Raw genomic sequence first — 24,139 nt, 5'->3', positions numbered from 1 at the left:
TCTCTCATTATTAATTTTTAAAAAAAATTTACGTACCATATACAAAAAAGTAGGAGTGTAAAACCCATTCTAAACTCTAGCTTTTGCACAACTTCTTAACCACATAAAAATTAGGCATGCGGCGATAATAGGAAAAAATAATTGAAGGTCCATAATCTGGGATGTTTTTCCTCATTTGATGTAGATTTTATTAATTATATGCCTTCTAGTTTTTGTTCTGCTAACACACTCCTATGAAAGATTTGATCAACCCCATGCACACTTGTTTCACCTTTTCCAATAATTCTAATATAAATTCTCTCTTGGAGTGGAAAATGGAAAATTTCATTTATTTATTTATTTATTGCTACAATTTTGACAAATGGGTTTGAATTAAAGTTTCAAAAGTGGGTAAATTTTGGTTAATGTTGTACACAAAAGTATAGGATTGTAAGATTCCTACAAAATGGAAGATGAGTCCTTGGCCCATGATGCTAGAAGTGTCAAGGGTGATTTTCTTTTTTATTTTTTAATTTTACATGTGTGAGTGAGTGGAGAATCGAACGGTTGATTATGAGATTGATAACACAAATTTATGTCTATTAAATTATGTTCACGTTGGCAGTCGAGAGTAGGAGATTTGAATTGTGATCTATCCCTGATTTGAATATTGAAAAGGGAGATAAATTGTGATGCTTTCAAAATTAATGATTTACATACATAACATGAATTTTAACCTATAGGGAAAACGTAAAAAGTTAAAGAAAATCCAACTTATATTTGCCAAAATAAGCCTAATTTAGTGACAAATAACATGTATTACTTTTTTTTAGGTTGTGGATTCAAACTTCTCAGTACTCCCATTTATTATACTACTTCAATATGTTTTCTTCAAATAAACTATTTTAATATCCATTTTTAGCATGCTAAATTATTGATTCATAATGTCTATAGCGAGCTTAGCTCATTAGCATGCACTTCTTCCTTGAAGTCCACGATTTGATTCCTATATCGTAGGAAAAGAAATGACATTACACCCAAATCAATCCATTAGGAATATTCAAATTCATTTTACCATTTTTTAAATTCATTTAGGCCATTTTTTACCTTGTTTATTAGACGATGATGCTTAAACCTTATAAAATAAAAATAAAATATGATTTATACATTATAATAAATTAGAAACAATTTAGGTATGAACGATTCAACCCTATAAAACCTATAGCATAGTGCTAAAATAAGCATCTCAAACTGACATACAAATGTGTTAGCAATAAAGAGGTCTATAGTCCGAATTTCTCCATCCCTATCGTACATAAAAAAAATAAACCCTATGGCATACTCAAGAAAAAAAACTACGTTTGGTAACGATATCGACATCCCTCGTTTGATTTCCAAGAATAAGGTTCCATTACTACTTCATCAATGTATCATCAATATGGACCCATACTTCAATCAAAGACCATGCATTTGTAACATAGGCTTTCATTACACTTCAATCAGCTCTATAAATCAAACCTTTCATTACACTTCAATCAGCTCTATAAATCAAACAAAAAAACTATCCATATATATACATTTCCATAAAAAATAGCTTTGGTTTTGGGTTCTATGAAAGTCTCCAAAAACTGCTTCTTGCAATACTTAAATTAATTTATTAAAAAAAAACTTTAAAAGCTTCTTTTGGTGGAGAGATGAGCTCCAATCATTTAGAGATGATGAGCAACCATTTTACAGTGGAGAGCTCCAATCAAAATGATCAGCAAGGACCAATCAATCCTTTTTTCACTGAGAGCTTTTGTTTTGAAAAGTTTGCTCATTTTAATGAAATCCCTAGCTGTGTTTCACCTCCTCTTTACTCTTCATTTCCTACCTTTAACAGAGGAGATCCCAAGGTAAAAATGTCTCTTCTATTCTTTTTACGAAAGTTTAACTTATAAACATTACTTTCACATTTTCGGAAGAATATTTTCAAAATCTAAACTTTTGAAAATAAATAAATGTGGGTTTAGAAATTTTATTTTTTCCTTTAAATTTGGTATGAGAGTTTGTTCTTCATGAAAGGTGAAAAACTTACGAAAAACTAATGAAAAACGAAATTGTTATCGAGTGGGATTTTGATCGATTATGCCATTACGTTGGGAGTTAATTAATTGTTGTTTCGGAATTGGGCAGAGCTTGGGAGGAAGAAAGAGGAAAAGAGAAAATGAAAGGGATGAGGAGAAGCCAAAAGAAGTGATTCATGTGAGGGCAAAAAGAGGCCAAGCTACTGATAGTCACAGTTTAGCAGAAAGGGTAAGCTTTCTAAATTGCTTTACTGATCAAAATAGCCTTTTTGTTTGGGAAAATATTGAGGTTTCGAAACTTAAAATCATTAATTTAATTAAAATTAAGCTTGTTAATATAATATGCTGCTTGTTAATGAAGGAGGAATGTATGTCAACTCTAATTTGTAAGGTCCTGTTTAATAACCACCATTCGATTTTGTTAATTAAATTAAGCTTCTTAAGAGAATATTGTACTTCTTAATGAATGTATTATATCAACATTAATTTTGTAAGGTGTTGTTTAAAAATATTTTGATTTTTTTATACTACATTTGGTAACGATTTCTTTTTTTTTTTTTTATTTTAGAAAATTATCAACATATTTTATCCTTATTTCTTACAATTATTTACATCTTTCCTCAGTATAATGACTAAATTTGTAGTTAAATACTAGAAACAAACACAATTTTTTTAAAATTACTTTTTTAATTTTCAAATTTTTGCTTGGTTTATTAAATCATTAGTAAAAAGTAGATAACAAATGAAGATATTTGGAAGTAGAAATCTATAGACTCAATTTTCAAACACATAAAATAAAAAATGAAATGCTTATCAAACGGAGTCTTAGTTTTTAGTTTTTGAAACTTCTATCTTATAAGCTTGGTTATCTACTTTTGCAAAATGTTTTCAAAATCTAAGTCGAGTTTTGAAAGCTATAAAAAAATATATTTTTATTAACTTGTTTTTATTTTTGGAATTTACTTAAGAATCAAATGTTTCCATAGGAAAAATTATAAAGAAAATCTAAGAGAAAGAAAGGGTAATTACAATGGGTAACATTTTTAGGGATAATAATTAAGTGTATATATAACAACACTTTTAAAGAATAGTAAATATAGAAAGATTTATCAGTGATAGACTCTATCACTGATAGATTTATATTGTTGATAAACTCTTACCAACGATATGGTATATTAATGATAGACTTCGGGAACTGGATTTAAATGTTATTATATCTGCAATTTTTTTTGTGTGTTATATCTGTCAATACTTTGGATATGATTGTTATATTTATAATTTTTCAAAAAAATCCTATTTTTAAAATCTGAAAATAAAAAATCAAATGGTTTAGAAAGGTAGCCTTTTAAGTGAGCCTTCTTTTGAAATCAGGATGTATTTAACATTTTATAACAAAAATTAATATAATTTGACAAACGCAATATTTGTTTGCAAGTTAATTAAAGCATATATAGAGAGTATACTGTTTTTTTTTATTAGGATACTTACTTCAAATTTGAACTTGAGAGAGAAAAAAAAAAGAAGAGAAATTAGATCGTATGTCAAATACATTTTAAGAAACTAAAGCCATGACTGTAACGACCGGATCCTTACATATTATGGTCCGACCGCTACGACATGCATACTTAGACTTTTCTATCATGAGATGAGTTTTGGCAAAAATCTCAAAAGAACATATCTAGGATTTTATTAATTAGGTAGAAAACTATATAAAAAGTTTATTTTACAAAACACCAGGATCCATAAAACATTAGTGTAGTGATACAAAAATGCATATGCCTATAATAGTGAGTTTGATGGTTGGCCATTTGAGCGACGTCCAGTTCTGCCACCTACGCTGTGCCATTACCTACAAAGTCTGTAAAAATAGGATGAGTATATAATATACCCAGTAAGTAGTTCTCACATAGGGTAGTGACCAAATGTACAATCACATGCAACATATCCTGAAAACATATGATTGGGACCAAAAACATATAATAACATGTGGTGGTCGGTTATGCTTCTAACGTAAATTTCTCCGCCCTGATAAGAAGATGAAGACTTAGGCAGAAACTAACCCATTTGATGCTTAGCGGGTTATGCAGTCAGTAGGGCCAGAGATGCATCCAACATCAACCATTAACATAAACGTAAGATTGGACTAGAGGGGTGCAACCATACATACCCTGTTAGTCCCTAGCATAATCTTGACATAGAATTGGGTCTAGAGAGGTGCAACCATACATGCCCTGCTAGCCCTAGAAGCATAACTTTTATCTAATTAAAAAAATTTAATCTTTATGAACAACATAAATGCATGGGGTTCCCACCTTGTCATAAAACATATTTTTAAACATGTAATGCAAATAACAATAACATAATATGAAACATATTAAAGATAACAATACCATTGAAACACTTAAAGAGAGGGTGAAGATAAGGCTTACTTACCTTGACTGCGATTCTTTAGTTATTCCTTATTATTCCTTATGGTTTAATCAGTTAGAGCTTCCTACTTAAAATCAGGGGGGAAAGGGAATTAGGCAGCACTTCCCTTTGCGTTTTCTTCTTCTATTACTTCACCCTTTTCACACACATACTACTGAGTGGTTTGAGATCCGTTTAACTTCCAGGCCTTAAGTCTTATTTATAAGTCGTTTCCCAGCTCCTTCTCATATGTTGACAACTCTCCTACAAATGCTTCTTTTTAAAATATTTTAGGTTTTAAGAATATTTCTCTTTAATAAGACACCTAATTTTTGGCTAACGTTTGCCCTTTACAGTCATCAACCTTTGTTTGTATTCACATTTTAGGGTTTCTCACATGTATAATCTATAAGATATCGTGGCCAAAATTCAACGCATAATCCAGACTTTCTGTCCAAATCTCGCTCTTTTCTTCTCAGAATCTCGCTCTCTCCAATTTTCTCTCCAATTTCGCTAGTTTTCACGCGTGGGTTGCCTTCACTGCTTGTGGATTCCACTTCCCCTTTTTAACTCTTTCAAATTTTACGTGTATATGGGCAATTAATTCACCTCCAATTCTTCCAATGAGCAGTGCCCAAACAAAAAGTTATCTACTGCCCTTTGTCTCCTGAATTAGCTAGCATCCAACTTCTAATTAATCCTCTCTGATTCTGCCCTTTTATTCATTATTTTTGGATAATTAATAAATTTCTTATTTTTTTTCAAATTCTAAATTTCCATTCGATTTTCCTATTAAGTTTATATATTTTTCATTCTTAATTATATATTTTATTTGTTTTCCTGCTTTCTAAATTAGGGTTAGGGTATTACATTTACCACCTCTTTAAATAAAATTTCATCCTGCTTAACATTTGACATTTAATTTCCTGTAGTGTATGTGTACAAATGTGGGTTGTTACATTCTTTCCCCCTTAAGAACTTTCGTCCTCGAAATTTTCTTGGTTCATAAATAGATAAGGGTATTTGACTTTCATCTCTTCTTCTCGTTCCCATGTAGCTTCTTCTACTTGTTGATTTCTCCAGAGAACCTTCACTAAACTTATTTCTCGATTACGAAGTGACTTCTTTTCTCTTGCTAGGATGCAAACTGGAGTCTTTTCATATTCCAAGTTTTCACTTATTTGTAGAGGTTCATAATTTATTACATGTGATGGGTCAAAGACGTATTTTCGAAGCATCGATACATGAGAGACATTATGTATTGTAGAAATGGTGGGTGGTAATGCTAATCGATAAGCTACTTGGCAAAAACGTTCTAATATTTCAAAGGGTCCAATAAAGCGGGGGCTAAGTTTGCCTTTTCGTCCGAAACGCATAATGCCTTTCATTGGTGCTACCTTTAGAAATACGTGATCTCCTACTTTGAATTCCAACTCTTTTCGACGGTTATCAGCATAATTCTTCTGTCTACTTTGAGCTGTTTGCATTCTTTCCCGAATTAGCTTTATTGACTCTGATGTTTGCTGCACCAATTCAGGCCCTAGTAGTGTTCGCTCCCCGACTTCATCCCAGTGTACCCATATGCATTTCTTTCCGTATAAGGCTTCGAAGGGAGCCATACCAATTGTCGCCTGATAACTATTATTATAAGCAAATTCTATAAGATGTATCTGGGAATCCCATGCTCCAGTAAAATCCAAAGCACATACCCTCAACATGTCTTCTAAGATTTGATTAACTCATCCTGTTTGGCTATCAGTTTGTGAATAGAAGGCTGTGCTGAAATTTAGCTGTGTGCCCATTGCTTTCTACAAACTTTTCCAGAACTTGGAGACGAAACGAGGGTCTCGATCTGAAATAATTGATACTGGGATTCCATGAAACCGGATGACTTCTTTTAAGTACAATTGAGCTAGTGCTTCCGTAGTGTGAGTAGTCTTGCATGGTAGGAAGTGGGCCGATTTGGTGAGTCGATCCACAATCACCTAAATCATGTTGTGGCCTTTAACAGTTCTCGGGAGTCCTGAGATGAAGTCCATAGAAATATGCTCCCATTTCCATTCTGGAACACTTAGAGGCTGGAGGAGTCCTTGTGGTCGTTGCCGTAAAGCTTTCACCTGTTGACAAACCAAACATTTACTTACATAGTCGGCTATATCCTTTTTCATGTTACACCACCAGTAATGTGCTTTCAAGTCTCGATACATTTTGGTACTCCCAGGATGTATTGAAAAGCATGATTCATGAGCTTCCTTCAATAGTTCTTTCTTGATTTCTCCATCATCTGGTACACATAGACATCCATGATAGAGGAGTGCAGAGTCTGAGGCTGTAGAGAATTGACTGGTTTCTCCATTCTCTGACTGCAGTTGTTTGTTTAGGTATTTATCTATTTGTTGTGCATCAATTATCCTTTGCCTTAATGCAGGTCTTGCAATTAACTGTGCTATTCGAGTTGTGAAGGTTTCTAGTATTAGTGAGATCTCAGCTCTTTCAAGGTCATCCATTATGTGTTTGGAGATGGAACTTAGAGCTGCTGTATGAGCTGACTTTCTGCTAAGAGCATCAGCAACAATGTTAGCTTTTTCTGGATGATAGAGGATCTCACAGTTATAGTCTTTGACTAATTCTAACCATTTTTGTTGCCCGATATAAGTAGTGTAAAGAAGTACTTAACTCTTTTTGGGTAAAGAAGTACTTAAGGCTTTTATGATCAGTATAAATTTGGATCTTTTCCCGATATAAGTAATGTCTCCATATCTTTAAAGCAAAGACTACGACAGCTAACTCCAAGTCATGAACAGGATAGTTTTGTTCATAAGGTTTTAGTTGTCTTGAAGCATACGCTATTACCTTTCTGTGTTGCATCCACAACCAAGCCCATTCTTCGATGCGTCACTGTACACAGTTAAACCCCCTGATCCATCAGGTATAGTGAGTACAGGGGCTATGGTTAACTTTTCTTTTAGTTCCTGGAAGCTTTGCTCACATGCTTAGTTCCAGACAAAAGGATTATTCTTCTTGATGAGGTTAGTTAAGGGTAATGCTATACTTGAGAAATTCTTCACAAATCGTCTATAATATCCTACTAATTCAAGGAAGCTTCGCACTTCGCTAACTTTTGTTGGGCGAGGCTACTTGCTAACTATTTCAATCTTAGCAGGATCCACTGAAATTCCTTCTTGCTTTACAATATGCCCAAGGTAGGCAACTTGTCACGTCCAAAACTCACACTTGGAGAATTTGGCATACAACTTTTCATTTCTTAATATGGAAAGGACGTCCCTAAGATGTTTTTCATGTTCTGCCTCAGACTTGGAATAGACCAAAATATCATCTATAAATACGATCACGAAGTTATCAAGATAGTCCTTAAAAATTGTATTCATCAAGTCCATGAAGGTTGCTGGGGCATTCGTTAATCCAAAGGGCATTACAACGAATTCATAATGCCCATATCTTGTTCGAAATGCAGTCTTGGGTATATCAGACTCCTTGATTCGTAGTTGATGATATCCAGATCGTAAGTCTATTTTGGAGGATACTGAGGCTCCTTGTAATTGGTCAAATAGGTCATCAATGCGTGGGAGGAGGTACTTATTCTTTATTGTCAGCTTATTCAACTCTCGATAATCTATACATAAACGCATTGATCCATCCTTTTTCTTAAGAAATAAGACAGGTGCTTCCCATGGAGACACACTAGGGCGTATAAATCCCTTATCTATCAATTCTTGTATGTGTATTTTGAGTTCTTTTAATTTCGCAAGTGCCATTCTATATGGTGCTTTAGATATTGGTTCAGCTCCGGGAATTAAATCTATACAAAATTCTATTTCTCGATTCGGTGGTAAACCCGGTAGCTCTTTTGGGAATACATCTTCAAATTCTCTTATTACAGAAATGGTCTTAATTTCATCCTTTTAGTTTCGTAAATCCACTACGCTTGCTAAATATGCCCAAGCCCCATGGTTGAGCAAATGTTTAGTTTTTAAGGTTGAAATTATTCTTGGGGCTGATGGTATATTAGAACTCTTAAACTTAAACTTGGTTCCTGTTGGAAAGGTGAATATGACCTCTTTATTATGGCAATCTATGCTTGCATAGTTTGCTGCTAACCAGTCCATACCTAGTATTATGTCAAAATCACTTATGTCTAGGATGATAAGGGTCACCCCTAGTTTATGTCCTGATACTAACAAGTCATAGTTTTCTACTACTGAGTGGGCCAACATAGATACTCCGGCAGGAGTAGCTACAGATAGAATGTAGCCTAAGGGATTTGATGTTAATTGAGCATGTTATGCAAATGTTGTAGAAATAAATGAATGACTAGAGCCCGAATCAAATAAAGTAAAGACATAATACCCAAGGATGGGTAATGTACCTGTAACAACTACATCTTGATCCTCTGCCTCTTGACGTGTAACAGCAAACACCCATCCTTTCTATTGTTAGGTAACCTTGTTACTAGTAGGCTGGGTGGTCTGGGCAGTTGATACTTGATGGACGAGCTTTGGGCAAGCCTTTGCATAGTGACCCATCTGGCCGCAGTTGAAACACACCCCTAAGCTCCAAAGACATTGCCCCTGATGGTGTTTTCCACAATTTCTGCACTTAGGATATGTAAATGTTTGACTCTTCTATTGTGACTGTACGCCCTGTGTGCTTTGTGAAATTTTTTCTTACCGTTGTGAACGTTGGAAGCCTTATTGGGTGAATTTTCTCTTTTGATTTGGCATGAATCCCCGTTCAAAAGTTGAGGTTTTGACAGCAAGATCTACTTCCATGAGTAAGACCGACTCGAGGGCAAGAGCATACTCTTTGTGTCAGAAAGCAATAACAATGCCTCGAATGCCTTCTTTTAATCCCCAAATAAACCTTTCCACCTTCTTCTTTTCTGTGTCCACTAGTCGAGGGACAAAGTGGGATAAGCGATCAAATTTCCGTTCATACTCTGCCACCGACATGTTCTCTTGACGAAGATTAAGAAATTCTACTTCCTTTTGATATCTCACTGTCAAAAGGAAATACTTGTTATAAAAAGCCTGATTGAATTGTTGTCATGAGACTGAACCTTTGATTGTTCTTTGTGTGGATTCCCACCAGAACCTTGCATTGCCTCTTAACATGAAGGTGGCACAATTTACTTTTTTTTCTTCTGGGATATTCACGTGGCGGAAAATAGTTTCTATTTCTGTTATCCAATTCTCTTCTATAATTGGATCCACAGATGATCCATCAAATGTTGAAGGATTGAAATTCCTAAATTCTCGAATGAACTTCAAGTCATTTATATCGTTGGTTATTGGTGTGATGGACGAGGTTGTGTTTCCATTACTCATATTTTGTATTAGTATTCGTAACGCATCTGGTGTAAGTAACACGTAAGGCGTCTATCCATGTCCTTGATTTTGATCCCTTGTGGATTCACTTCGAGGTCTACCTCGTCATGTTGGAACCCTTTGTGGTGGCATCTGGTACACACATTTTATTTTCATAATAAGGAAGCGATCTAATTTTAATTTTTTTTTTAACTCATACCTTATGTTTACTAAGTTATTTACTAAATTACTTGTTTGAAAATTCCACTTACCAGCGTATTTGGCATAACCGTGGGCATCACTTAACAAGCCGAACCATCAAACACCACGACTCTTGTAATTAGTAGAGCCTAATTGGCTCAAATGCTCTGATACCAAACTGTAACGACTGGATCCTTACATATTATGGTCCGACCGCTACGACATGCATACTTAGACTTTTCTATCATGAAATGAGTTTTGGAAAAAATCTCAAAAGAACATATCTAGGATTTTATTAATTAGGTAGAAAATTATATAAAAAGTTTATTTTACAAAACACCAGGATCCATAAAACATTAGCGTAGTGATACAAAAATGTATATACCTATAATAGTGAGTTTGATGGTTGGCCATTTGAGCGATGTCCAGTTTTGCCACCTACGCTGTGTCCTTACCTACAAAATCTGTAAAAATAAGATGAGTATATAATATACCCAGTAAGTAGTTCTCACATAGGGTAGTGACCAAATACACAATCACATGTAACATGTCCTGAAAACATATGATTGGGACCGAAAACATATAATAACATGTGGTGGTCGGTTATGCTTCTAATGTAAATTTCTCCGCCCTGATAGGAAGATGAGAACTTAGGCGGAAACTAACTCATCTGATGATTAGCGGGTTATATAGTCAGTAAGGCCAGAGTCGCATCCAACATCAACCATTAACATAAACGTAAGATTGGACTAGAGGGGTGCAACCATACATACCCTGTCAGACCCTAGCATAATCTTGACATAGAATTGGGTCTAGAGAGGTGCAACCATACATGCCCTGCTAGCCCTAGAAGCATAATCTTTATCTAATTAAAATTTAATCTTATGAACCAACATAGTGCATGGAGTCCCTTGTCGATAAACATATTTTAAACATGTAATGCAACATAACAATAACATAATTATGCAACATATTAAAGGTACATTACCGTGAAACACTTAAAGAGAGGGTGAGATAAACTACTTACCTTGACTGCGATCCTAGTTATTCCTTATTATTCCTTATGGTTTAATTAGTAGAGCTTTCCCTCTTAAATCAGAAGGAAATTTGGGCAGCACTCGCCTTGCGTTTTCTCCTTCTAACTAACAGAATTACTTCACCTTTTTCACACGATTTTTTAACTACTGAGTTTTGTTTGAGATCCGTTTAACTTCCAGCCTAAAGCCTCCTATTTATAGCCGTTTCCAGCTCTTCTCTGTGTGACAACTCATCCTACAAATGGCTTCTTTAAAATTACTTAGATTTAAGAATTTCTCTTAATAAGACACCTAATTTTGGCTAACGTTTGCCCTTACGTCATCAACCTTTGTTTGTATTCCATTTTAGGGTTCTCCATGTATAATCTATAAGATCGTGGCCAAATTCAACGCATAATCCACGTTTCTGTCCAAATCTCGCTCTTTCTGTTTTCAGAATCTTGCTGGTTTGGCTCTCATGACTCTTGCTCTCGCTCTCGTGGCTCCCGCTCTCTCCCACTGTCTCGCTAAGAATCTCGCTCTCTTCACTCTCGCTCTCTCCAATTTTCTCTCCAATCTTGCTAGTTTTCATGTGTGGGTTGCCTTCACTGCTTGTGGATTCCTCTTCCCCTTTTTAACTCTTTCAAATTTTAAGAGTATATGGGCATTCACCTCCAATTCTTCCAATGAGCAGTGCCCAAACAAAAAGTTATCTACTGCCATTTGTCTCCTGAATTAGCTAGCGTCCAACTTCTAATTAATCCTCCCTGATTCTGCCCCCTTATTCATTATTTTTAGATAATTAATAAATTTCTTATTTTTTTCCAATTCTAAATTTTCACCCGATTTTCCTATTAAGTTTATATATTTTTCATTCTTAATTATATATTTTATTTGTTTTCCTGCTTTCTAAATTAGGGTTAGAGTATTACATTTACCACCTCTTTAAATAAAATTTCATCCTGCTTAACATTTGACATTTAATTTCCTGTAGTGTATGCGTACAAATGTGGGTTATTACAATGACTTTAACTTTTTTGTAATTGCAAATGTGATAATCACATAGCAATCATATAGAAATCAGATAGAAATCAGATAACAATCACATAACAATTACATAGAAATCAGACGATAATTAAATTTTCATGCGAATGTGTTTTTTTATATGTTTATAAACATGTAAAACTTAGAGACACACGTTCAATTTTCCATTTTTTTTAATTAAAATTGCAATTGCCCAAAAAAATGTGCAGTGACTTTTAGAAGTGTAAAGGATTTACAAATTACAATTTGGTTATAGGTAAGAAGAGAAAAGATAAACCAGAGGCTGAGATTCTTACAGGACTTGGTTCCAGGATGCTACAAGGTAATCAAAACAAAGGAGAGTAAAATCTACAAATTATTAATATATTTCTTTTCTCAATATTGGTTAGAGAAAACATATTAAGGATATTTTTTTTAATAATGTTGTTCAGACAATGGGAATGGCAGTTATGTTCGATGTGATCATAAATTACATCCAATCTCTGCAGAATCAGATTGAGGTTAGTAACTATACCATAAACTCACGTTCAATAGTATAAACTTCTAAATTTGATAGTTAAAGTGAGCTTAACTCAATAATAATTAGCATGACATTCCTTTTCAGAAGTTCAAGATTCGATCTCCACCTTATAGTTGTTATACTCAAAACGAGAAAAAAAAACTTTTGAATTTAATGATAATTTAAACATTATTTATGTGGAAAGTCCTAATTAATTTGAATTTCGGCAATACTCTTTTTAGTTTTTAAAATTTTGTGTAGGTCTAAATGTTCTAATTGGAATCATGATTGTATAAGTCCATGCATGTGGGGGAGTGGAGAGAGTATATTAAATTTATAATACAACTTCATACCAATGGAATTATATTAATGAAAGTATGATTTAAAATTTTATTTTTCAAAAATTGAAAACAAAATATGTAAATGGATTACAAAAAGGGTTGTTTTCAAATATAGAAAAATAAACCAAAATATTTATAAATATAACAAACTTTTACTGCAATAGATTATTATCTTTGTCTATTTGTGTCATAATAGACATATATAGTAGTTTATTGAAGTCTATCGGAAAAGTTAATGGATTCTATATGTAAGACTATATAGTAAGTAAATAATAAAATGGTTCCAATATTATGTTAACATAGCTAATTATATTATTTTGTTTTCTGAAGTTCCTGTCCATGAAGCTTTCAGTTGCTAGTCGCTATTATGACTTCAACAACAGCCCCGAGACTGATGGCATTGAGATATTGCAGGTACGGACTTTGACGGCATAAATTATCATTTTATAAAATAATTTCATCAACTTTTTCAAAAAATAATTACTATAGAAGTTTAGTATGTTATTCTACATGTATAAAATCAAGTATGTAAAATCAAAATGCTCAAAGCCTGTGGTATATTAATGAATATCTTTACGTACTAAATTAATAAAAACTTGGAAATGTGGGATGTGAGATCGAACTTCAAAAATCGAAGCCACTTTATATACTTAATGCTAGTTGAGCTATATTATTCTTCAACTCATCAATGTTCCATCTCCTTCGATTCCGACGACTTCACCTCTCAAAAACACTTCGTCTCTCAAATCCTCCTCGAATTTCCTCTTCATTTTCAACAATCCCACTTTTCTCTTGGCTTATCCCCTTCTTGGTCTTTACACTGCATCAGATCTGCCGTCTATTCTCTAACAGACTCCCCCTCCCTCAACCCCCATCCACTACCTCCACCATCGTCGTCTGAGAATGTGAAGGAGTCAAGCCCTACTACGTTTTCACTCAACTCTTTATGCTTGTCGCAGAGTATCTAATGAGAATAATACAAATGTCATGGTCTCGAAGAAGAAAACCTCTCTCATAAGGTTTGTAATTACTGATGCCTTCATTCTTCTTCTTTAACTCACCCCCAATTTTTCGTTTCATCGGGTTTTTTGGATTTCTTTTAAGCTCTAATTTTAGCGATTTTTATTTCTTTGGTTCTAATTCTGATTTTGAGTAACCTCAATCCTTTCTCAGTCTCTCAATCTCTCACGACTTCAACTCATGTCTTTAATAGCTCCATATCGTTCATGATCTCCCTGTCAATTGAAGTTTGAAACCACTCTACATTAACAAAAATCAGATTCAATTGATAGGAACGGAAGGCAAAAATAAAATAATAATTAAAAAAAAAACCCAACCTGATGACCCTGATGGACTGTGAAGTTTGATGCGGAAGTGAGGATTAGTCCCAATTTTCAATTTTCTCATAAATTAAAATTACAGAAACCTAGTTATGCATTCTAAAGGATAAAATTTAATTTTACAGCATGCTTCTTAAAAACAGTAGAGAATGAATTTAGGGTTTGCTATACTAATCTTTGAAGACACAAAATCTTCACGAATTCCTTTCGACCGATCAAGAACCCTTTTGGATCACGAACACCCAAAAAACACAACATCACCAAATCTCAATTTGGTTGGACACCATCAACCGTGAGACCTCCGTATTCTCCTTAGGGATCAGAACCACAGAAGTGTGTTGGGCTCTTTATATATAATTTAGGGAAGAATGAGAGATTATTTTTTAGAGAGATGAATGTTCTAAGAGAATTCTTTTGGGGAAGTACACTATCTGAGATATCCCTTCTGCGTTACAAGTCAGGAAAAAGAATAATCCCTTTAAATTCTCATCTCACAATCAAACATGAGAAAATCATGGGAGGGAGTTATTAAACTCTCTCCTTTAATTAAATTTAAAAAGATTAATTTAAATAAAAACTAATTTTAAATTTAATTAATATAATATAAATAATAATAATAACTCACTTATCATTTAAATATACATTATACTATATTTAGGGTTGGCAATGGGGGCTGGGGCAAGGCAAGAGAGATTCTCCATCCCATCCCCGCAGGGGTATTTCCCCCATCCCGCCAATTGAAGGCAGGGATGGGGACGGGGATTCCCCGCTAAGGAAAAACGGGTCCCCGTGAGACCATCCTTGTTGTTCTTTTTTTTAAATATATTAATTATATATTATAAATAAATATTTGTAAATAATATTTTATAGGTATATATATAATATATATAATTATATAATATTTATTTCAAGATATATATACATATATATATAATATATATATATATATATATAATGTATTAAAAAAAATTACAGGTAAAAATATATCTTTGTCAACATCCCCTATTGCCTTCTTATAAGACAATGGATCCTCAACATCATCATCAGCAATAATAGCTAAGGTTTCTGTTAAACCCATATAACATATATACGGGTTCACAACTCTCCCACTACGTTGAGGCACCCTCAACATTTGAGGTGGATGTGACCTACTAGATGAACCAACTTCAACAAATCTTGTTGAGGTATTGGGCTCTTTAACAACTCTTGTTGAAGGTTCAGTAGTTTCATTGGAAAGTTCATTTAACACTATCTTAATGCAGGGCTTATGATCCCTTACGTGGTCTTCTTCTAAAAATGTAGTGTTTGTCGACACAAACACTTTATTATCTTTAAGATCGTAGAAGTAACCACCTTTCATTCATTTAGGGTGACCTACAAATAGGCACGACTTTGAACAAGGTTTCAATTTCTTAGAATTTTCCTCAAACATATGTGTTGGGTAACCCTAAATCCTGAAATGGCGTAAACTACCTTTATGACCATTCCATAACTCCAAAAGTGTTTTAATAACACTTTTAGATGGAACATAGTTCAAAATGTAGGTTGCAGTCTATACTGCATAACCTTAAAACAAGTCAGGTAAGGAAGCATAACTCATCATAGACCGAACCATGTCTAACAGGGTTCGATTTCTCCTTTATGATACACTATTTTACTGAGGTGTACCAGGTGCTTAGAGTTGAAATACAAATCCATGTTCTATCAAATAGTCCTGGAATTTCAGATCCATGTACTTACCACCTGGATCTAATTGAAATGTTCTAATTGTTTTATTTAATGCATTTTCAACTCCAGCCTTATACTCCCTAAACTTTACAAGGGCTTTAGACTTATGTTGCATTAAATAAGCATATTCATATCTGGAATAATCATTAGTAAATGTGATGAAATATTTAAACTCTCCTCTTGCCTTAACATTCATCGGACTACAAAGGTCTATGTACAAGCTCTAAGGGTTCTTTGGCTCTATGACATTTTCTACTAAAAGATCTTTTAGTCATTTTGCCTTTAAGACATGACTCACATACAAGTAAAAAAAATTCTTCCAACTCGCTTAGAAGTCAGTTCCTAACCAGTCTTTCAATTCTATTGAGATTTATGTGTCCTAATCTTAGGTGCTAAAGATGGCATTTTCTTTTTTAGAAATTTTCTATCTTTTATTCCGAGTTACTGCAGTCTTAAACAGTTTAATTTTTAGGAGAGCTTTTGTTGCTAACAGTCTTAGCACATAAAAAATCATCTTTGAGATTTGCAAAACAAACATGTACTCCATTTTTGTAAATAAACACTTTATTTACATTAAAATTTAAAGAGTAATTTTGTTTAAGCAAATATTTTATAGAAATCAAGTTCCTTTTCAAGATTGGAATCACATATACATTATCTAATAAAATATATGATTTCTGTAAGCAAAGTCGAAGTCTTCTCACTGTCGTAGTTGAGACAACGTGCCCAATTCCAACACGGCGCATCGTCATCTCACCAGCCTTCAGTTGCCAACATGAACTAATTCCTTAAAATGAAAAACAAGCATGGTTAGTGGCCCCCGAATCAATTATCCAAGTGAATCATCATTCTCCACTAAGCAAGTTTCCAATAAAAGTGAATTATATTTACCTTGGCCTTCGTTTTTTTTCGCCAAGTATTTGGAACAATTCCTTCTCCAACGTCCCTCCTATTTGCAATGAAAACATGTTTCCTTTACAGCCTTGGCCTTCTGGCCCTTTTTTGGAGTAGATGGTAGGTTAGCCTTCCCCTTTGCACCTTTATTCTTCTTCCATTTTTTGGAGCTGGAAGAGGAAGACATAAACTTAGTTCTAGAGGTCGAACCTCTACAGAACTTCTTTGAGGATGAGGCAACATTTGCCTTACCCTTCTATTCTTTGATTTTCATAAAAAAAATTGGTAATTCTGTAGCTCATTGAGCAAGGTGGTCAGGTTTTAGTCAATCCTGTTCATAACAGCATTGCTATGGAACTGTAGGAAACTTTTAGGTAAATTTTGCAAGATGAAGCTAATCTGACTGACCTCATCAATAACAGGCCCGTTCATCTCAGCCACATTAAAGTGGACCATCATGTACAAAATGTGTTCTCGAATAGAGGCCCCCTCTGGCATATGAGCATTTAAGATGAATTTGAGTGCATCTTGCTTGAGTTGAGTGGACGGCTATCCAAACATTCCCCACAAGGACTCCATTATCTCGTGGGAAGTGAGCATGGGCTCATGATTCTTGGCCAAGTCCTCGGAAAGACTTGCCAAGATGTACGCTCGAGCCTTTTTATTTTCCCGTACCCAGTGTTCGTATGCCTCCCAAACGCTTCAAGTGGCATTTGAAGTGGGGACTTGAGGACACTCCTCAACGAAGAAAAATTTCAAGTCGTCGATGATCAGAACTATATTGATTGTGTTTTCTAGGTTATATAATTATTGCTGGTTAATTTGTCAGCAGATAACATGTTAAGTGTCACGGAAGTTATTTTGATAATATTGTTGAAACATACAATTTAGTTATATTAGTAATCCATGCATTACCTATGTTTCAAAAACCAATCAAATTTAGCAAAATATTTTAATGCACCCTATGTGACATGTATTTTGCAATGATATTTCATGAGGCAGGGTAAAAGCCACTGTAGGTTGATCAGGTACCCATTCACTAAAATAAAATCATCTCAACCAATAAATAGAACAACTCTTTGTTCCTATAATTATTAGTCACCATTATTCGATCCAGAAATTGTTAACTAGCTTAATATTTTCTTACAAGTGTAACCCCTCATTTTAGATTCTAGAGTTCTGTCTCAATGAGCCAACCGTAGGAAAAAATCGATTGGGGCAAAAACTAAAGCAGCCCTATCCATTTATGGAATTTGAGTAAAGAGTCATGCAAATGCCATTCGTATAGGGACACAAGCAAAGGTGCCTCAAGCCCGAGCATGAAAATTTACTACAAACTACAGAGAGAGACCGTGGGATGTGTTGACACACATCCTGTTCTCACTTACTATAAATACTCTCTTCATTAACCTTGGTATTGACCTATACAAACGCCACACGTAGGGGGACACAAGAAAAGATGTGTCAATGACGAGTATAGGTCTTACGGTGTGAACTATGAAGGAGAAACATGATAGGAATAATGAAGTATCATATACTCTATTTTCCTCCCACTGAGTGTTTTACGTCGGGTTAATTTAATTTATAAAAGATACTACTTATTTTTACTAAGAGATTGTTTAAATTTGCCCAACAGCAACATTTACTTTGGATAGTGAAACAACTTTGATTATTGTTCATTAAACATTTTAATAAAATTTTAATCAACAATTACATGCTTGTAGCAAATGTATCTAATTCACCTTTTAAATCAGTTCTCAGGTAGGAGTATTCTGTTTCCGTCAGCTTAAATACCAAGCCTAGACCGAACTGGCCTTAGACAAAGGTTCCTTATAGATATATTTGCTACAACTTTAATCTTTTATTAAAACCAATTTAATCCTGTTAAACTGATTAAAAAGATTAAACAAATTTCTAATCAAATTAGAAACATTGTGAATGTAGGTCTATGTGAATCATATTTTAAAACTATTTTAAAAAATGATTTTATCCTAAGTTAGCATGCAACTCTTTATTATTGATTTTAATTTTTAATTTCATGTAATTATAACAATTATAAAGAAATGAAGTAAATTAAAACCCAAGATTGCAACTATTGACAAAGTAAGTAAAATTGTAACAATTATAAAATTACCTAAAGTAGTGTCATGCTTCATGCAATCTCAATTTTAATTATCATTTCTTAAACATACATAACCATTATATACTCAAGTAATGAAAATAAAATTATAACATTCATACATACATCCAGCTATATATTATAACTCTTATAATATAAATGATGCATGACAATGTTATTATGCATGCAAACATATATTATAACATTTATATTATATGATGCATGAGCATGTTATAAAATTAAATCATACAACTATATTATAACATTTATAATATATATCATACATGAAAAAATACATAACCTATGGTGGGATTTTCTATATGGCATATATTATGACATATGTAAAAAAAGTAAATCATACATCAAATGCATAATTTAAATACCAATAAATGGATTGAGACTGGACTTCTTAACAATTATTTAAATTAATATAACTTTTATATTAGTTTAATCAATTAAAAAAATATTACAAAAAAAAAAAAGCTTCAAAATAGGCTAAACGGCCTAGTGTCACAAACCAAACCGCGAACGGTTTGAACCAAGTGCACCGGGAAGCCCAAAATCCATGAACCGCACACAAATTGGCCAAAATGTCTTTCTTCTTCATTTTGGCTTCGATTTGAGCCACGTTTTCTCGACAAAAAAAAAAAAAGCTGGAAAACTCACAAACGACACTGAACTTACAAATTACTGACTCTTTTGCAAATTTATGCCCAAAACAACGAGCCCTTATAAACAAATTTGTAAATGAAAGCAATAATCTAAAGACCATTCCCAAAAACATCCATAATTACAAAAAAAAAAAAAAAAAAAAAATCATCAATATTGAATACAGTGCGATAATTCAATCCCACCATGAAATAAAAAATAATAATTTTGGAAAAAAAAACTTGGGACACAACCTGGCTCTGATACTAATTGAAGGACTGTGAGGTCCAATGCGAAAGCTGGGGTCGATCCCAATTTTCAATTTTCAGAGAAATTAAAATTATAAAAACCTAGTTATGCATTCTAAATGAGAAAAATTAATTTTACAACATGTCTTAAAAACAGTAGAGAGGGAATTTAGGGTTTGTTATACTAACCTTTGAAGACACAATATCTTCATGAATTCCTTTCGGTTGGTCACGAACCCTTTTGGATCACGAACACCCAAAAAACACAACAATGCCAAATCTCAATTTGGTTGGACCCCACCAACAGTGAGACCTATGTATTTTCTTATGGGATGAAAATCACAGAAATGTCTGGGGGCTCTGTATAGATAATTTAGGGAAAAAATGAGAGATTATTTTTGAAAGAGATGGATGTTCTAAGAGAATTCTTTTGGGGAATTACATTATCTGAGATCTCTCTTCTGCGTTACAAATCAAGAAAAAGATCCCTTTTAACTTCTCATTTCACGATCAAACGTGAGAAAATCATGGAAGGAGTTATTCAACTCCCTCATTTAATTAAATTTAAAGAATGAATTTAAATAAAAACTAAATTTAAATTTAATTAATATAATATAAATTATATAATAACTCACTTATCATATAATATACATTATGCTATATGTTAAGTCGAATATAACATATAATCCATAATTTAAATAATAGAAAAAAAACGTAACCAAGGGTTTGAAATTCTCTCATTAAACCTACGGTACTTAATATAAGTCAAATTCATCAATTCAACATATAGTATTTATATGAATCCAATTTATATAATTAATATTTTAATTATATTCAAATATTTATTTCCTTTCAAATAAATTTTATGTTATAATGTATCAAATACATTATTTTAATTATATTACATATGATTAAATTAAATTAATTATATCATATACAATTAATTACCTTAATTAATTTGAACAATTAAAATTAAACCAAAATTAATATAATTCTCAATAATCCAAGTTGAGCTACTAAGGGGACCTTATGGACCTATAGTTTGAAGCTCAAATGATACTTGAATAATTAATTAAACTCTTTGAATTAAATTACTCAACTCCCATTAACTGTCAGTCATTCCACTAAAGATCGACAACTACACTTTTCGCACTACAGATATATTTTTATGTCCATTGGATATAACCAATCAACGGCGTCATGACCCTTCACAAATTACTCGTAAGTACAGTTTGGCCAAAATTACTGTTTTGCCTCTGTAATTACATCTAACTCCTTGAGTAGCACTGATCCATTTAATGAACAATAAATCAAAGTCCAACTATGACCAAGGTGCTCTCGAGCCAAGAGAGGGTGTGGCACCACATTGTTCAAGTCTCAGAATCAGCCTTTAAGGAAGCAATTTATCTACTTACCCCAACATTAGGGACGGAGTGATTTCCGTCTTGTGTAGCTATCTTCTCTGCTCCTCAATCAGATGAATCTCCAAAATAGTAGGCATATCGAGTCGACGGACTAGTCACTCTCACCCATACAAATAAAAGGACCATATTCATAGGTAAAGTTCACAACTCACTCAGAATTCAGGTCATGTCACCTATGGTCATCTTGGTGAAATGTAAGTCTCTACTACTAAAGGTGTTATATAATTAGACTATTCATTTTGTGGTTTGGTCTTATACAAATCCTTTTGTATAGAATACCATTGCTCATATGTCTCTACATGAATGATCAGGATCAAATCATTTATAGAACTTTACAACAATTGTAATATCTATAAAGTCAGTTGTATTTGTAGTGTCACCAGAATAAGGCACCCAACTTTATCCATCTATTACAGACAATTCAAGTTATCACTTAAACACGATCTACCTTTATGTCTCCACATACATGTTTAAGGTACAGAAGATAACTTTGGATGCTTGTGTTTTGTAGGTTGATGCTACTAAATGTCAAATAAAACACCTCGAATTTTATTAAATAAATAAACTATTTGTACAACTCAATTACAAACTATAGACCCACGAGATTTAGGGCATCAACTCCAACAGATCCAACCTGACTCAACAAAAAAATACTAGGTTTGGTTGGGTTGGGTTGTGTTCGGTTTGGTTTCCTGTTGATAAAGAACCGATATGATTACGTATTTAACCAACTCGATGTTTCGGGTTGGTCCAAAAAAAGCCTCTAACTCGGCCCAACCTAACCTGTGTATACTCCTCTAACTCTACCCAACCCAACCCATGTATACTCTCTATACTACACTTTTAGTTCTTAAGTTAATTTATTTTTAGTCCCTTGGTTTCAAATTGTTATAAATTGACCCTTATTGAGTTTTGTTTCAATTTGGCCCCTATATTTCAAATTTTACAATTTAAACCTCATTTTTTTCACTAAATACTCACTCTTATTCTTCGACATTAGTGTCTATCAACTAATTTTAATAATGATAAAAAGTAGTGAAATTTAATTAATAACAATTCTTATAATTATTTCAAAGTAATTAAAAGGAATCAACACTAAAGACAGAAAGTGAGTATATAGTGAAATTTTGAGGTTATGAGGGAAAAATAAATATTGAAACCTAGGGAACAATTGAAACAAAACTCAAATCTCAAGGGCAAGTGTAGCATTTGAAACTTAGGGACTAAAAATGTATTTTTCCAATTAGTTTTTTCTTTCTAGTTTTTATAAATAATTTATGTTAAGGAGCATTTTACAAGAATGCTTAATTTAGTATCATTATGTTAAAAATAATGGAGGCTCCGTTTGATAACTAAGGACTAGTTTGGTAACTATTTTGTTTTCAGTTTTTAATTTTTTGCAAATTAAGCCTAATTCCTCCCAATTTCTTACCATGATTTACCTTTTTCTTAGTTTACTCAAAGACACAATAGTACAACTTAAAGAATCCTGTTCAAGTAAGGTCGTTACATCTTTCTTAATTTTAAGAGAGTTAAATTCTTAGCAAAATTCTAAAAAGAAAACCAAGTTTTTAAATAACTACTTTTTTAAACTTTCAAAGTTTGGTTTGGTCTTTTAAAACATTGGTAAAAAAAGTAGATAAGAAAGTAAGTAGTGTTTAAATGAGTGTTTATAAGTTTAATTTTCAAAACAAGAAACCAAAAACCAAATGGTTACCAAATGTGACTTACGATTTTTTGTATTTAGTTTTTTAAAATTAAAAACTATAAACATTACTCCACTAATGAGTTTCTTTGTTTTATTATCTATTTTCTAGAAGTATTTTCAAAATTCGTGTCAAGTTCTTAAACTTTATTTTTATTTTTTGTATTTTTTTGGGAATTCAAATATTTCTCCAAGAAATATAAAAACTATAGAAATGAGAAAAACAATAATAATTTTCAAAAGAAAAGAAAAACGAAAGTGCTATCCAACCAAGCAAAAGTAAAAAAAAAAAAAAAAATCAATATTATTAAATAAACACACACGCACATAACTATCATGCTTAATTAACATACATGGCTTCACACTTTCATTATAACTTTATTATAATTAGTCTTATATATGAGCTTCTAGAATAATAATAATAAATTATTGATGGAATTGTTTGAGTTAAATACAAAGCTTAAAGGGTTGACAAAAGTTGTTTTTGGCAGGCCACAAAGGGGTGTGATCATATGCAACATGTGGAGAGGATTGTACTTAAAGAAGGGTATGGAGGGCCCTTTAACCACCACTCTACTTTGCCACCTCTCTAACTTCAATACAAAATAATCTCAACACACTTCCTTTCCTTCTTTTCAAGCTATAATGCTTTAAATTGTTTCCATGAAAACACATTACTATATATATATGATTAAAGATAAACAAAATATATGATTTCAATTAGTTAATTGAGGTTATTGTGAGTTTTAATTTTACCCTTTTAAAGTTGAATGTAATAAATCTCTAAAAGTATAGACGAGATAAATTTTTTATTGGTCAAAGTGAACTTAATATAATGGTAATTGACATTATCTTCTAGAAATCAATGATTCAATCTCCCACCATTGTTAAACTCAAGGAAAGAAATTTTTTATCGATTACAAATATGATTATTCGACATTACAAAGTCCGAAAGTTGATTGTTGGTGAAAATTTGAGTTTCAAAAAAGAGAAAAATGCTTTTGAGAATCCCAAATTACTTATGTTGGGAAGTGAAATCTCCTTCATGCACTCCTGCCTCAAGTTGTGGGGTTGGACCCTAAAGGCACCCATATTTTATAGAGAATGAGGAGATAGATAAATGTGGGTACGGTGGACATCTCAGATAAATGTGG

General features: G+C 32.9%; 1 protein-coding gene across 3 annotated transcripts; it reads left to right on the top strand.

The window, feature by feature from the left end:
- The first annotated feature begins 1,519 nt into the window (after positions 1 to 1,519).
- LOC120076572 (transcription factor BEE 3-like) lies at positions 1,520 to 23,805 on the top strand. 3 transcript variants are annotated; one of them, XR_005481575.1, is made up of 7 exons: positions 1,520 to 1,874; positions 2,155 to 2,274; positions 12,296 to 12,361; positions 12,471 to 12,539; positions 13,210 to 13,293; positions 13,839 to 13,898; positions 23,477 to 23,607. XR_005481575.1 is itself a non-coding variant. In XM_039030447.1 (7 exons), exons 1-6 carry the CDS (start codon positions 1,674 to 1,676, stop codon positions 18,629 to 18,631), a joined length of 576 nt encoding a protein of 191 aa, XP_038886375.1. In that variant the 5' UTR covers positions 1,520 to 1,673; the 3' UTR covers positions 18,632 to 18,666; positions 23,477 to 23,605. The 3 variants fall into 3 exon arrangements, 2 of the variants coding, with proteins under 2 accessions (XP_038886375.1, XP_038886374.1); XM_039030447.1 differs by lacking the exon at positions 13,839 to 13,898 and adding an exon at positions 18,596 to 18,666 and having other exon boundaries at positions 23,477 to 23,605; XM_039030446.1 differs by lacking the exon at positions 13,839 to 13,898 and having other exon boundaries at positions 23,477 to 23,805.
- Positions 23,806 to 24,139: the final 334 nt, after the last annotated feature.

Source organism: Benincasa hispida, chromosome 4 (genome assembly GCF_009727055.1).
Source record: "Benincasa hispida cultivar B227 chromosome 4, ASM972705v1, whole genome shotgun sequence".
In the NCBI taxonomy this organism is placed as follows: Eukaryota; Viridiplantae; Streptophyta; class Magnoliopsida; order Cucurbitales; family Cucurbitaceae; genus Benincasa; species Benincasa hispida.
Note: the sequence above shows the minus strand (reverse complement) of the source record. Positions and strands in the feature narration are given on the sequence as shown.